General features: G+C 56.2%; 2 protein-coding genes across 2 annotated transcripts; one reads left to right on the top strand and one right to left on the bottom strand.

Annotated features, from left to right (window-relative positions):
* Positions 1-2,777: 2,777 nt before the first annotated feature.
* Positions 2,778-6,979, top strand: WDR38 (WD repeat domain 38). Its single transcript, XM_023216904.1, has 9 exons — positions 2,778-2,955; positions 3,558-3,678; positions 4,984-5,100; positions 5,205-5,302; positions 5,585-5,665; positions 5,810-5,941; positions 6,044-6,193; positions 6,677-6,724; positions 6,815-6,979. The coding sequence occupies exons 1-9, from the start codon at positions 2,887-2,889 to the stop codon at positions 6,977-6,979; spliced, it is 981 nt and encodes a 326-aa protein (XP_023072672.1). The 5' UTR covers positions 2,778-2,886.
* Positions 6,980-7,220: 241 nt separating this feature from the next.
* On the bottom strand, positions 7,221-11,882 carry RPL35 (ribosomal protein L35). Its single transcript, XM_023217163.1, has 4 exons — positions 11,748-11,882; positions 11,258-11,394; positions 9,969-10,050; positions 7,221-7,405 (listed from the first exon to the last, which is right to left on the bottom strand). The coding sequence occupies exons 1-4, from the start codon at positions 11,748-11,750 to the stop codon at positions 7,256-7,258; spliced, it is 372 nt and encodes a 123-aa protein (XP_023072931.1). The 5' UTR covers positions 11,751-11,882; the 3' UTR covers positions 7,221-7,255.
* Positions 11,883-14,995: the final 3,113 nt, after the last annotated feature.

Genomic DNA, 14,995 nt, shown 5'->3' with positions numbered 1-14,995 from the left:
AGCTGGGCATGGTGGCAGGTGCCTATAATCCCAGCTACTCAGGAGGCTGAGAAGAGGCAGGAGAATTGCTTAAACCCAGGAGGCGGAGGTTGCAGTGAGCCGAGATCGCACCACTGCACTCCAACCATTCCGGGAGACAGAGACTCCATCTTAGAAAAAACAAAGCAAAACAACAACAACAAAAAAACTAGAGGGCAGGAGGAACAGCTCAGGTATTGAGCTGGGAGCTGGAACCTGGAAGAGACCAGGGCAGTTAGGCTCTCCCACTCTCTCTCCTACTTCCTCTTTTGCCACAAAACAACATTCTCTGCTTCTTGGGGCACCGGTCAGGAAATGCTGGCTCCCCACTAAACTGTTCGGGACTGGGGGCAGGACTACGGGTAGGGGATAAGAAATGGGGCAGGGCAAGGAAGCCAGGAAGAGTAAGGAGAGGCAGGCAGGGGCCCGATAAGCGGAGCTGATTCTTTAAGAACAATTCAATGGACACCTGGGGCCCCTGCCCAGCTTAGAGCTGGAATGTTGCTCGTCGCTCCTCAAGGCCCCAAGGGTCCTGCCTTTTCTAGTCCCTCCCTTCCTCTCCCGAGAGTTGACCACTCTGGAGATTTGGGGGTTTTGCTTGCTCTTCTTACCCAAAGAAATAGAGGGTTCTTTTTTGCTTGCCTTGTTTTCAATTTGTTTTGTTTTTGCTGAGCAGATGTTTGTGAGGTTTGTTGTTGCTGTTGTTTTGTTTTCAGTAGAGATGGGGTTTCACCGTATTGCCCAGGCTGGTCTTCAACTCCTGGCCTCAAATGATCTGCCTGCCTTGGTCTCCCAAAGAGCTAGGATTACCGGCATGAAGCACCATGCCTGGCCCTGTGGGGTGTTTTAAGGTTGACATGAGTAGCTGAGGAGAGGCAAGGCTGGTCCAGGACCTCCAGTACCCTTCAGGGGATGGAGTGACAGTGAGAAAACCCAGCACAGCATCCATCCTGGACATCTTGGTAGAGCCCACTCCTTGGACAGCCTGGCCAGATAGAGGAGAGAAGGTGGCAGGCTGCCCGAGGAGAAGGAAGAGATAGTCAGTGGTGGAAAAATTGGCAGAAACTTCTCCACCACTTCGTCCACAGAGATGATGCTCCGGACCCTGAGCATTCATGTTGGTGGTTCCACCTGCAGACGCCTGAGCCAAGTCCACGGGTTTCAACCCCAGCTCCACCCCTTTGGCCAAGCAGACACTGGGCTTGGTGGACAAGGACTAACCTGAGAGTTCTGGGAGTGAAGGGCTGGGCTAGGGGAAGGTGGTTCTGGGCCCTCTGGATAGAACAGGAGCAACCAAGTGGCTGGACAATGTACCCAGGGCCGGGGCATGGGTTGGGGGTGCCTGAGCAGGAGGGCCAGAGGGCCAGGGAATAGCAGTTCTGGGGAGCTGTGTCTGGGAGCCCATGTCTGGGTGTGGGGGGACAGTCTTATAGGCCCAGCTCAGAAGGGTTCCACAGTGACCTAGGTCCTCTGGGGTCTGGGATGGAGTGGGACTGCCTCAAAGCTGCCATTGTTGCTCCCTCGCCCGCCTGACTGTCTGGGGCTTAAAATAGCAGGAGCACAGCAGATCTCCTGAGAGAAGTTTCTGGCAAAGAGGTTTGGGGGGGGAGGGGTGTGAGTCACAGCTGGGAACCCTTGAGTTTGAAGCTCCCAAAGCCCAGCTGCTCCACCCCTGCCCCCAGGGAGCCTGGAATCCATGGGCAGGGCAGGTGGGGGGGTCCTCTGTTCCCTCCCTGTCCTGCTGTGGGAGTGGGGAGACTGGGTCCTGCCCCAGCTCTGCCATGGAGGTACTGGCTAGATGGCTGGGCCAAGTCCTGCCCCGTTCGGACCTCAGTTTCCCAGATGTACCAGGAGATGCGGACCTTGACATCTGCTGCGAGGCCCCTGGAGTTCACGGCAGGTGGTCCCAGTACAGACCCCCAGAGTCAGACAGCCGCGGACTGAAATCCCAGTTCCACTCCTACTGGCTGAGTATCTCTGAGCAAGTCCTCCCAGCTCTCCGGGTGAGTTTCCTCACCTGTAAAATTCACAATGAAACCAAGTCCTGCTCATTCCAAGCTTCAGACTGCTCTATCCGGTAAGGATCCTGGCAGCTCCCGGGCACTGGTCCCCTGCCCCCCTCCCTGCGCCCCAGCCTCCACCCCATCCTCAGATGGCACATTTTGTGCTGCCAAGAATGTTAGCAGCGACGTGACCCCACTTTTAATGCCATGTACTTTACACACGCTACCTCTGGCTCCCACGCCCTGGAGGACAGAGCTGGCTACTGTCCCCAGCGCTCTCCTGGGACATCCTCAACCTCAGTACTGGCCACTCCTGGACAGAAGGGGTTGTGGCTCCTGAGCGGGCCCTCTTGGGCATCTACCATGTGCCAGGCCCTGTGCTTGGCTCACCCCTGGAGTCCTGTGGGGCAGGGCTGATGCTCCCGGTTATGAGATGGGGAGACAGGCTCATTGCTCTCCTGTCTCAAAGGGGTGCAGGGACCCTTTGCAGTGCATAGTCCGCAGGGCGCGGGGTCTGGGCCGCGCGGTGCGTGTGGCCGGCGCGCCCTCTAGCGGCCGCTCTGCATGCCGTGTTGCCCGGCGCGAGAGCTGCCCTCGGGTGGAAGCGCAGCGGCTGGCGCCGGAAGTCCCTTCTCCGAGCCCACCGGGGTCCCGCCTGCTGCGGCTCCACCTCCTCCGAGCTGCGAGAGGTCTGGCCCTGCCTGTCAGTCCTCGTGGCTTTGCAGGGACCCCACCGTGGCTGTACGCCCCGCCCCGATTACCATGGAGACGGCTTGTACACAGTTTCTCCTTTCCTCCGCTCAGTCCTGGGGTCCCACGGCAGCCCAGGTGGGAGCCCGCCAGGTCGGGGCGGGGCCGGGCGCCCATGAACAGCGGGGTCCCGGCCGCCCTGACCGTGCGGAGAGTGAAATTCTTCGGCCGTCACGGCGGGGAGGTAAGGCCCAGCGGGCTCTGCCCAGACTCCCGGCTTTGGGTGCAGAGTGGTTCCTGGGTCTGTGTAGTGGGGGTTCCAGAATGTTCTCTGGGCATTAGCTTAAGATATTGAGTCTAGAGTAGACTTTGCTAACCCAAGAAGGCTCAAAGTAGGCGCTCGGCTCCAGTGCTGGGTCCCAGCTCCAGAGCAGCTCTAGGTTCTAAACTCTGCCTCTAAAAAGAGCCCGGGGCTCTGGGCTCTGCCTGGAGGGGGGCACAAAGCTCCCTGCTGATTCTGGTGTTTTCTGGGGCCCTGGCTCTAAAGTGAACTCAGGGCTTAGAGTAGATTCTGGGCTCTCCGTTGTCAGCTGCGGCTTTGGAATGAGATCTTGGCTCTGGGGTTCCAGGCTAAGGTTCCAGAGAAGGCTCCTGCCTCCAGCTGCAGGCTCTGGTTTTACTGGGCTCCAGGGAGCCCAGTGGGTCCGGGTTCTGGGCTCTGGTGGTGGAGTGAGGCTTGAAGTCAAGCTCCAACCCCAGGCTCTTAGGGGCAGTGTTTAGGGGCCAGAGATGAGTGGACAGGGGTTTCTTCCCCAGAATGGGACCGCTTTTGTGCTCTGTTTCTAGGTCAATTCCTCTGCCTTCTCCCCTGATGGCCAGATGCTGCTCACAGGCTCAGAGGATGGCTGCGTGTATGGCTGGGAGACCCAGAGTGGGCAGCTGCTGTGGAGGCTGGGTGGCCACACAGGTGGGGCTCCCCCACCTAGCTCAGAAGACCTGAGGCACAAGGCTCTGGCATTCTGCAGAGCTGACCGCAGTGACCTCCAATGAGCTGGGCACGGGTGCAAGGCAGGGCTAGGCAGGACAGGAGATGGGATGTGATACCTGGGCACTGCGGCTTAGACTCTAACAGGCCTGGACTCAGATCCTTCTTTAAACACACACACACACACACACAAACTGTGATGTAACACACATAATACTTACCGTTGTATATTTTTGTGTGTGTGACGGAATCTCGCTCTGTTACCCAGGCTGGGCAACCTTGTAACCCCTGCCTTCTGGGTTCAAGCAATTCTCTGCCTCAGCCTCCCGAGTAGCTGGGATTACAGGCATCTGCCACCACACCTGGTGAATTTGTTTTGTGTTTTTAGTAGAGACAGTGTTTCACCATCTTGGCCAGGCTGGTCTTGAACTCCTGACCTTGTGATCCACCCCCCCACCCCCATTCAGTCCCCCGAATGTTGGGATTAAAGGCGTGAATCACCGTGCCCGCCTTGTATACATTTTTAAGTGTACAGTTCAGAGAATCCAGTACCTTCACATTGTCGTGACACTAATCTCCAGAACTCTTTTCCTCTTGCGAAACTGAACCTCTGTCCCCACTGAACAAGTTCCCAATCTCCCTCCTCCTAGCCCCTGACAACCACAGTTTTTCTTTTTGTCTCGATGAATCTGACCTCTCTGGGTGCCTCTAAGTGGAGTCACACAGTATTTGTCTTTTTGTGACTGGCTTATTTCACTTAGCATGATGTACTCAAGTTTCAGCCATGTAGTACCTACCACTGTTTTGACTTTGATCTTGGTCAAGTCCTGTCACCTCGCTGAGCCGTTTCCACTGGCACGATGGAAGCAAAGTATCTAGCACCCAGTGAGGACTCAATAGATGTAACTATTTTAATTACTATTCAGGAGACAAGAAAAAAAAAATCAGGCGATTATAGGCAGTCTGGTTAATGCTGCAAGGAGGGAAGATCAGGGGCTGGGAGCTCAAAGGAGGCAATTAACCTAGGCAGCGGTTGTTAGGGCAAGTTTCTGGGAGGTCCCTACTTTGACTTGGGTATTGATTTTTCAGATGAGCACACTGAGGTTGGGTGTTCCAAGGCTGACAGCCCAGCCCAGGCCAAGCCATGGAAATCCAGGCATTTCCGGGAGGCTGGAGTTTGGGTGAGGGGAGGCTGGCAACGAGGCTGGAAAAATTAGCAAGGATTGGACTGCATGGGCAGAAGGTGGCGGGCAGTGCTCTGTCCCCTGACTGTGGCCACCCGCCCAGGCCCCGTGAAGTTCTGCCGCTTCTCCCCTGATGGCCACCTCTTCGCCAGCGCCTCCTGTGACTGCACTGTCCGCCTGTGGGATGTGGCAAGAGCCAAGTGTCTCCGGGTCCTGAAGGGTGAGTGAGCTGGGAGCCAAGCAGCCAGGCCTGCGTTCCCTTTCAGACGGTGCTATGTCCATGTCACCTTTCCTCCTTCCCCGACCCCGGGCTGGTGCCTGCAGGTCACCAACGGAGTGTGGAGACGGTCAGCTTCAGCCCTGACTCGAAGCAGCTGGCATCAGGTGGCTGGGACAAGCGGGTGATGCTCTGGGAAGTGCAGGTACGTCGACGGCCTGGGGCCACCAACCTGGGACTCAAGGACCAGTTCCAGAGAGGATGTCACCAGTCCTGCCCTCCCGGCTCAAACCCTCCACTGGTTCCGCAGGGCCCATGCCCACAGCGGGCAACCAAGGCTGCCCCCACCTGGCCACAGCCGCCTCTCCAGGCCTCCCTGCACACAGCAGCCCTCAGGCTTTTTGCACGAGGTACCCTTGCCTGGACTGTTAAGGCCCAGGTAGCCAGCTGCCCTCTGCTGCCTCCTGAAGCTCAGGGCTCTCTCTAGTCTGGCCAGATGCTGCGCCTCTTAGTTGGGCACCGCGACTCCGTCCAGAGCAGCGACTTCTCACCCACGGCGAACTGCCTGGTGAGCCTACCCTCTGCCCTGGGCCACCTCGGTGGCCCCATACCCACTTGGAGCTGAGCGGTGGGAAGGGGATGGACTCTGGGACCCACCTAAATGTGGAGTGGGTGGGGAGCTGGCGGGGCCAGATACAGAAGCTGCCTGCAGGCCACCGGCTCCTGGGACTCCACCATACGCATCTGGGACCTGCGGACGGGGACCCCAGCAGTCTCCCACCAGGCGCTAGAGGGACACAGTGGCAACATCAGCTGCCTGTGCTACTCAGCATCCGGCCTCCTGGTGAGTGGGTGTCCTGGGTTCCAGGCTGGTCCCCTGCTGGCAGCCAGGCCCTTAAGGCTCCCAGGCCCCAAACCCCAGGGGTCAGAGCTGTCTGCCGTCCAGGCCTCCGGTTCCTGGGACAAGACCATCCACATCTGGAAGCCCACAACCAGCAGCCTGCTTATCCAACTGAAGGGCCACGTCACCTGGGTGAGGAGCATAGCCTTCTCTCCCGACGAGCTGTGGCTGGCCAGCGCCGGCTATTCCCGCATGGTAACCACCCCAGGCCTGTCCCGCTCCTACCTACCCACCTCCCTCCACCAGGAGCCCTCAGCACTCACTCCAGAAGGCCCACATCCCCACTTGCCCTAGCTAGGAGGGGGCAAGGGCAGGACCCAAGTGCCAGCCTCTCCACCTAACGGCCAGCACCAGGTCAGGGCTGGCCCACTGGCAACTGCATTGACATTTCCATGACCCAAATGGCATCAGGCAGAAGGGAACGCCTGCTCTGAAATTTCAAATACAGCCCACAAACAAAACCTACACCAAGAGGCTCAGATGTTCTTTGGGCCAGGGGCGGTGGCTCACACCTGTAATCCCAGCACTTTGGGAGGTAGAGGTAGGTGGATCACCTGAGGTCAAGTGTTCAGGCGAAGACTCCATCTCAAAAAAATGTTGTCTGGGACTTTCCTGGAGGTGGCTTCAGATGCCACAGTGGCCTGGCGAGGCTTCCTGCCATGCCCCCTCCTTTTCCAGGTCAAAGTCTGGGACTGCAACACAGGAAAGTGCCTTGAGACCCTGAAGGTAAGGCGCGGCGCTGTGGCACTGAGGGAGCCATGGACAGCTTCTCCCAAGGCAGGACTTGCCTCGAGTCCCACCCTCTACTCTTGGCAGGGAGTCCTGGACGTGGCCCACACCTGTGCCTTCACCCCAGATGGGAAAATCTTAGTGTCTGGAGCTGCCGATCAGACCCGACGTCGAACATCCCGCACGACCAAATCACCCAGGGACCCTCAAACCTCCCGCACGACCAAATCACCCAGGGATCCTCAAACCTAACACCACCTGGGACAGCACCGACCGCACCCGCTCCCCTCAGTGGCACGCCGCTTCCCACCACAGGCCCAAAGTGACTGTGCCGGCATCCAACAGATCCCCATGGCCAGGACTCTCCCAGCCCCAACCACAGCAGACAACGGCAGCGGGCGGGATGCTTGCTGGAACCCATCAGACACCTGGTCCCCAGAACCAGACCCACCCGCCTCAACCCAATCAGTGAAAGTGCCAGGAAACAAAGCAGTCTCAGCTAGCTGTGCTTTATTGACAACGCGCCACTCAGGCCTTGACGGCGTACTTCCGCAGTGGGTACAGCCGCTCCTTCCGCTGCTGCTTCTTGGTCTTCAGGTTCTCCTCGTGCTTGTTGAGCCGGCGGCGCATGGCGCGTGTCTTCTTAGGCCGCAGGTCCAGGGGCTTGTACTTCTTGCCCTGGGAGACAGACGGCAGGGTGAATCCAAGAACCCGGGTCTGAGGAGCTACTGCAGCAGCTAACGGGGCTCGGGAGGGCCATCCAGAGCCACTCAGGAGGACGCTGCCATCAAAGGACTGGCAGCAGGCCACGTACTTCACTAGCTCAATTTAATATCCCCAAATTTAAGCCTGGTGGGGCCATCCTCATTTCATGTAAGTCTGCTGATCTGGGCTGAGTGCCCAAGTCTTGGCAAAGCTGTGGAAGAGCTGGGGCTTGCACCTCGGGCAAGTTGACTCTCAACTCAGTGCTCCTTCCACTGCCCGATTCCCAGTCAGGAGGGCAGTCAGTCACATGACAATCTAGTACAGGGTGCGCAGCCAAGCCCCGGGTGTGGTTACCACTCCCTCGGCTCTGGTTAGCAAGTATGCTGGGGGCTGAGGCAGTATTCCATCCATCGGTATGCGGGGCCCACCAGGTGCTGCCCACATGAATGTCCAGCCTCAGAGGCCTGGCTGGCCAAGGCCACTTGCCTCACCCTCTTCCTGCTTTGGGGCCCCTGCCCACAGCTGTCACAGAGCCATCATCTGTCTTTCCATCCTCGGCTCCCACTCCTGCCCCACTTGCTCTCCAGCAGGGGGTTCTAGACCATGACGGCTCTCACTGGTCCCTCCTGAAGGGGGCAGAGGTCCCCTGCGCCCCCGTCAGGACTGGGCCCTGTGCTGCGAACTGGCTTGGCAAAGAATCTGACCCAGTCCCGGCTCAGGGGTCCCAGCCTAGTGAGGAAGACTGAACAGGTAAATGGCCCATGGTGTGGGGGAGGAGGCATGAAGGAAGGCGTCTCTTAAAGATGGGCAATAGCCTCAAAGGCAAGCACGGCGGGGGCCAGGGGAAAGGGCGTGCAGGCTCTCCCTGACCTGAACAAGTCAGGTGCAGGACAGACCCTAGCTAAGCTGGATTCTGAGGTCACAGGGCCCCAGGCCCCTGCAGGTGGGCAGAGGACTGCAGAAAGATCCCTGGACAATGAGGGCCAGCCCTGGAGGGTACTTGGAGGCAGCAAAGTCTTTGTCCTCCCACATGCCTCATTCCTGCTGGCACTGGCTAGGCATTCGTCCTTTTCACATTGGTTAACCCCCTAGAGTTCTGCTGTCCACAGAACAACCACTAGCCACACGGAGCTGCTGACATTAAAGATTTACTTTTGCCACACACATGCTAGTGTCCCCTGAACAGCTAACATGGCTACACTATGGCTCTTTTCATTTTTTTGAGATGAGGCCTCACTATGTTGCCCAGACTGCACTTTAACTCCTGGGCTCAAGCCATCTCCTGCCTCGGCTTCCCAGGAGCTGGGGTTACAGGCCTATGGCACTTCATCAGCCATGGCTGCTGTTTCCATGTGTCAAACCTTCAAGTTATTCAAACACTAACTTGGGTAGTGATGTGGAACCATTTTGCACATTAAAGACCCTCGGGCGTGGTGGCTCACACCTGTAATCCCAGCACTTTGGGAGGCTGAGGCAGGTGGATCACAAGGTCAGGAGATGGAGACCATCCTGGCTAACAAGGTGAAACCCCGTGTCTACTAAAAATACAAAAATTAGCCGGGCATGGTGGCCGGCACCCGTAGTCCCAGCTACTCGGGAGGCTGAGGCAGGAGAATGGCATGAACCCAGGAGGCAGAGCTTGCAGTGAGCCGAGATTGTACCACTGCACTCCAGCCTGGGCAACAGAGTGAGACTCTCTCAAAAAACAAAAAACAAAAAAAAAAAATTAAAGACCCTCATCAGGTAACTTTGGGGGAGATTATCCTGGCTAATCCCAGAAGGCTCGATCCAATCAGCTGAAAGCCTTAAGTGCAGGGCTGAGGCTCCCTCCAAGCCCCCTCTGGGACCAGCAGCTTCAACCTGGGCCCTGAGTCCCAGCCAGACTCTACAATCACCTAAACCCATTCTTCAGAATACGTTGGATGTGTGTGTACACACCGTCTCCCACTAGTTTTGTTTCTCTGCTTGAACCCTAGTAAGACGAATGTTAAGGACAAGACCAGAAAATGGTCATCAAAATTCAAGACTAAGAGGGGGGCCAGACACCTGTGCACACCTCCCAGGAACACTCAAGCCGACCCTCCCCCACAAGGCAAGGTTTCGAACAGGGGCCCATCATGCCATTGGTTGTGGGTGTCTAGGCCTCAGGGCCCTCATCTGAAAAACGAGCACGGCAGGTGCCTGGCAGGGACTGACTCACACCCAGTACTAATAAGAGGCAGTGAAAACCTTCAACAGCCAGTCCCATCACTGCCCAAGCCACTCAACTGAGAAGGCTGGATTCAAAACCAGAGTCTCCAGCCAGGATACCCCAAGCCCCAATGAATTACTGACATGTGCAGCCTGAGGAAGTGGTCTGCAGAGCCACATGCCAGTGCAAGACACTGGTAGAAGGGACAGCCTGGCAACAAATTGGGAAGGCTAACCACTCTCAGCCCCAGGCACCAAGCAAAACCTCTTTACCATGCCCCCTGGCCAGGGACGGCTAGCACTTAGTTTCCTGAAGCCAACCCTCCCTATGCCCCAGCAGACTCACCTTGTAGAATTTCCTGAGGTTTTCTTTCTGAGTCTGGTTAATGACTGTGAGAACACGGGCGATGGATTTGCGGACGACTCGTCTACAAAACAGACGTCAGTGAAGATGGGGAAGAGACACAGCATTTCCCAAGGCTCAGGACCCATACATAGGGCAGGGATAGCTGCAGCCTCCTCTATCAGCCCATCCTTATTCACTCAGGAGGAAGGTGTCCTGGGAGTGAGGTCTGAGGGGGGAAGAGAGGGGCATGGGCATTCCAGGAATGGGGCAGGGAATCCAGTGCTGTTGAGCTGTAAAGTGTCAGCTGAGACAGTACAGGCTTTGAGGAAGTGCAGGCTGGATAAATGAGGCAGATCAGGAAAAGACCTTCAATCCCAGAACACGAATTTATCCTGAGGGCTAAGACCCAACCAATGCCAGTTTCAATGAGCTGATGGGAGGGAATCATGCCACAAACCAGGCAATCAGGCTAGTTTAGGATATCGCAGAAGAAATGAGACATTTGCAAACTGGAGTCACTACAAGCCAGGAGGCTGAAGCAAGCGACAAGCTGGGCAGAAGTTATTTGTAGTCATGGCAGGATGAGGGAGTCACCTAGTAGATAGATGGCTGGTCAACACGGTTCTTGAGGATTCAGTGTGCAACCGTGCTTATCCAATCCTCCCGCCCTTGCCCCTGCTAAGGTTGTTTGGGGGCAAAGAGGACAACCACCTTTTTCTTTTTTTGGAGACAGGGTCTCACCTGTCAACCAGGCTGAAGAGCAGTGGCCCCATCATAGCCTCCCAACTCCTGGGCTCAAGTGACCCTCCTGCCTCAGCCTCCAGAGTAGCTGGGACTACAGGCCTGCGCCACACCCATCTGATTTTTTTTGAGAAGTGGACTTTGTACCCAGGTTGATGAACTCCAAACCCACGTTCCTTTCACAAGTCTCCCGCACTCTTAGCCACGTAAAATAACTTACGCTGCCACTCCAGGGTGCAAGCCACCCACCTACCAAGGGGAAAGGTGAATTAAAAACTCAAGTGTTGGTGGGAAGTGGAAGGAAAGGTTCCGGGTAGCTTTGAAGGCAGCATTAAGATGGGTCTCCGGGGATGCACTCCAGGCACAAGGACCGCCAAGGTCAAGGCAGGTAAGAGGCTAAGCACACAACGAGTCTCCCATGCGCCCCAGGATGCACGGAGTGAGCATCTAAGCGGTCAGCTCCTTAAGCCAACTTTGAAATCCTCCCACGATCCCGATGCACACGCGCTCCCCACCCACGAGGGCTGTGATCCGGCCGCCTCACTTACATCTTAGAGAGCTTGGAGGCCGCACCGCCTGTCACTTTGGCGACGCGCAGCTGGGACAGTTCCACCTTCAGGTCATCCAGCTGTTTCAGCAGCTCCTCCTTCTTCTTCCCGCGAAGATCTCGAGCCTTGATCTTGGCCTGCGCGTAAGAGAGCGTGTGGCTCAGCCAGGCCGCGGGGCCATATCCCCTTCACCTACGTGGCCAGCCCCCAAAGGCAGCGATTCGCCATCGACTACGAGTGCGCCGGAGCCCCACCCAGGGCTCACGACAGTCTCCCTCAACGGCTGTGCTCGGGCAGAGTAACCCAGGCCCCGGCCGCGCGCCTCTCCCGGCAGAGAAGCGAAGAGGCGGGCTGTGGTGGCGCGAGACCGTTCTGCGCGGCGCCCCACAGGCCCGGCTGGCAGACAGAATCCGGGGACTCAGCCCGCACCGCCTGCCCCAACCCCCGCGCCTCACAGTGATCGGATGGCGCCCGATTCCGCCGCTCTCACCATTGCTGCACAGGCCGCCGATGCCGCCGCCGCCGCCGCTCCGAGGGAAAGAGGAAGTAGGCGGGGCTGACCTCCACAACTACTGCCGGGTGGCGGCGGGCGCGGCCAATGGCGCCACAGCGGGGGAGCCCCGGCTCCGCCCCATCTCCCCGAGGAGCTGTGTGGTACGGCCAGCCCCGCCCGGAAGGGCTGGAGCCCCGCCCCGTGGTGCTCGCATTGTTTCACAGCACCACCTGATAGCGAGGTCGGCGTCACGCTCTAGGCGCGCAGTTGGGGAAACCGAGGTCCAACATGGGCGGCAGCTTACCAGAGATGGCACACGGAGGACTCGAATTCGTCCATTCAGTCATTCGTTCATTCATTCATTCGGGAAACCTTGCAGATCTCCCAATCTGGGCAACTCTGAGCTGGGCGCCAGTAGTCTGGGGGTGCTGAGGGGAGGAGGAGCCAGAGTTTTCAAAAATGATGAGCTCATGTCGTGGAGGAATTTAAAGTGCGAGGTGGGCGGGAGGGGCGGGCTCAGGCAGTTATAATCCAACTCCATAAAGGTTCTGGGGAGGCAGTATGTGCAGCTGCAAAGAGCATTTACATCTTTTATTTTTATTTATTCAATTATTTTATTTATTTATTTTTTTGAGACAGCCTTGCTCTGTCGCCCAGGCTGCCAGGCTGGAGTGCAGTGTCGCGATCTCGACTGACTGCAACCTCCGCCTCCCGGGTTCCAGCGATTCTCCTGCCCCAGCCTCCCGAGTAGCTGAGTAGCTGGGATTACAGGCATGCACCACCACGCCTGGCTAATGTTTTGTATTGTTGGTAGAGACGGGTTTTCGCTATGTTGCCCAGGCTGATCTTGAACTCTTGAGCTCAGGTGATCCGCCCGCCTCGGCCTCCCAGAGTGCTGGGATTACAGGTGTGAGCCGCCACGCCTGGCCCCCAGCCTTTTGTTTTGTTTTGTTTTGAGACAGGGTCTCGCTCTGTCACCCTGGCTGGAGGGCAGTGGCGCGATCGTCGCTCACCAAAACCTCCGCTTACCGGGTTCAAGCAGTCCTCCCACCTCAGTCTCCTGAGTAGCTGAAACTGCAGGCACAAGCCGCCAGGCCTGGCTAATTTGGTCTCCTGGGCTCAAGCAGTCCGCCCGCCTTGGCCTCCCAGAGTGCCTAGGATTACAGGCGTGAGCCACCTCGCCTGGCCATACAGCCTTTTTTATTTTTATTTTATTTTTTATATATTTTTTGAGATGGAGTCTGGCTCTGTCGCCGAGGCTGGAGTGTAGTGGCACCATCTCAGCTCACTGCAACCTCCGCCTCCCGGGTTCAAGAGATTCTCCTGCCTTAGCCTCCCCAGTAACTGGGACTACAGGTGTGTGCCACTACGCCCAGTTAAATTTTTGTATTTTTAGTAGAGACAAGGTTTAGCCAGACTGGTCTTGGACTCCTGACCTCAAGTGATCCACCTGCCTCGGCCTCCCAAAATACTGGAATTACAGGCATGAGCCACTGGACCCGTCTAGTACAGCCTTTCTTAAAGTGAACCTGACCAGGTTTCAAATTCTTGCTCTGCTGCCAAGGTAGTAGTTGAGACTCTTGGGAAATCTCTTCCCCTCTCTTGAGTCTCAGTTTGCTGACATGTGAAATGAGGCATTTATGAGAATTAGAGGAGATACCTGTAAACCTATTAACCCCAAATCTGATGCATAACAATGGCTCAAAATATCAGTGTTCATGTTCCCAGAGGAAGGAACACTTCAGTAGAGCCCAGAAAGTGAAACGGGGATTCACAAAGCAGGGCATGTTTAGGTTTTCTGATTAATGTCTGCCAACCAGTAGGCATTAATCAGTACTCCAATGCCACTCCCTTGCCCTTAATAAAGACACGCCACCTCTTAGAGCTATGGTTGAAGCCACATTGTCCTCTTGTTACTACCAGGTGTAACCACCCACAAGGAGACTTCTCCCATCTCCTATGAGTAGCAAACTCCTCTGTGCAATCCTCTCCTTAGCCCCAAACAGGCTGAAATAAAATGATGCATTTATGGGTCTGTTTCCATAGCCAACCTAGAAGTTCTCTGGGGACAGAACCTTGGCGGACACCTGAATTATTTTTTCTAGTCTTCAGGCCCAGCACATGAATGCTTGTTGGATGAGTTAATGAACCATAACCCACACCAAAGTGAGGCAGGCTTCCAGGAGGTGGAGGGATACGGGGAAAAAAAGAGAGGAGAGGGCAATCCTGGCATGGCTTAGTCTTTTTCTTTTTTTTTTGAGATGGGTTTCACTCCAACCAGGCTAGAGTGCAGTGGCCCGATTTCAGCTCGCTGTAACCTCTGTCTCCCAGGTTCAAGCGATTCCTGTGCCTCAGCCTCCTGAGTAGCTGGGATTACACAGGTGTGTGCAACCATGCCTGGCTAATCTTTGTATTTTTTTCCCCCACCAAAATGGAGTCTTGCTCTGTCGCCCAGGTTGGAGTGCAGGAGCATGATCTCGGCTCACTGCAACCTCTGTCTCCCAGGTTGAAGTGATTCTCCTGCCTCAGCCTCCCGAGTAACTGGGATTACAGGCATGCGCCACGACGCCCAGCTAATTTTTGTTTTTTGGTAGAGACAGGGTTTTACTATGTTTCACCTGGCTACCATGTTGGCCAGGCTGGTCTCGAACTCTTAACCTTGTGATCTGCCCGACTCGGCCTCCCAAAGTGTTGGGATTACAGGTGTGAGTCACTCCACCTGGCTGGCATGGCTTAGTCTTAAATGCAAATCTAGGCCGGGCACGGTGGCCCAGCACTTTGGGAGGCTGAGGCAGGCGGATCACCTGAGGTCAGGAATTTGAGACCAGCCTGGCCAACGCGGTGAAACCCTCTCTCTACTAAAAATACAAAAATCAGCCAGGCATGGCGGTGCGCGCCTGTAATCCCAGCTACTCTGGAGGCTGAGGCAAGAGAATCACTTGAACCCGGGAGGCAGAGGTTGCAGTGAGCCGAGATCGTGCCATTGTACTCCAGCCTGGGTGACAAGAGGGAAATTGTCTCAAAAAAAAAAAAAAAAAACAAAAAGTCAAATGGTGCATTGTGGCTTTCCTGTTTTTCAAATGCTTATACTAGAGTTAATGACTCTGGGCCGGGCGCGGTGGCTCAAGCCTGTTATCCCAGCACTTTGGGAGGCCGAGGCGGGCGGATCACAAGGTCAGGAGATCGAGACCACGGTGAAACCCCGTCTCTACTAAAAATACAAAAAAAAAAAAAAAAAAAAAAAA

This window comes from Piliocolobus tephrosceles, chromosome 14 (assembly GCF_002776525.5).
Source record: "Piliocolobus tephrosceles isolate RC106 chromosome 14, ASM277652v3, whole genome shotgun sequence".
Lineage (NCBI taxonomy): Eukaryota > Metazoa > Chordata > Mammalia > Primates > Cercopithecidae > Piliocolobus > Piliocolobus tephrosceles.
This window is presented reverse-complemented; position numbering and strand designations above follow the sequence as displayed.

Excerpts from the sequence above, each read along its gene's own strand:
- WDR38 (XM_023216904.1), top strand. The coding sequence starts at position 2,887 with ATGAACAGCGGGGTCCCGGCCGCCCTGACCGTGCGGAGAGTGAAATTC. Across the intron at positions 5,101-5,204 it reads GTGTCTCCGGGTCCTGAAGG|GTCACCAACGGAGTGTGGAG; the intron begins GTGAGTGAGCTG and ends TGGTGCCTGCAG. Across the intron at positions 5,666-5,809 it reads CACCCACGGCGAACTGCCTG|GCCACCGGCTCCTGGGACTC; the intron begins GTGAGCCTACCC and ends AGCTGCCTGCAG.
- RPL35 (XM_023217163.1), bottom strand. Across the intron at positions 10,051-11,257 it reads GCCTCCAAGCTCTCTAAGAT|ACGAGTCGTCCGCAAATCCA; the intron begins GTAAGTGAGGCG and ends TCTGTTTTGTAG. Across the intron at positions 7,406-9,968 it reads ACCTCAGGAAATTCTACAAG|GGCAAGAAGTACAAGCCCCT; the intron begins GTGAGTCTGCTG and ends TCTGTCTCCCAG.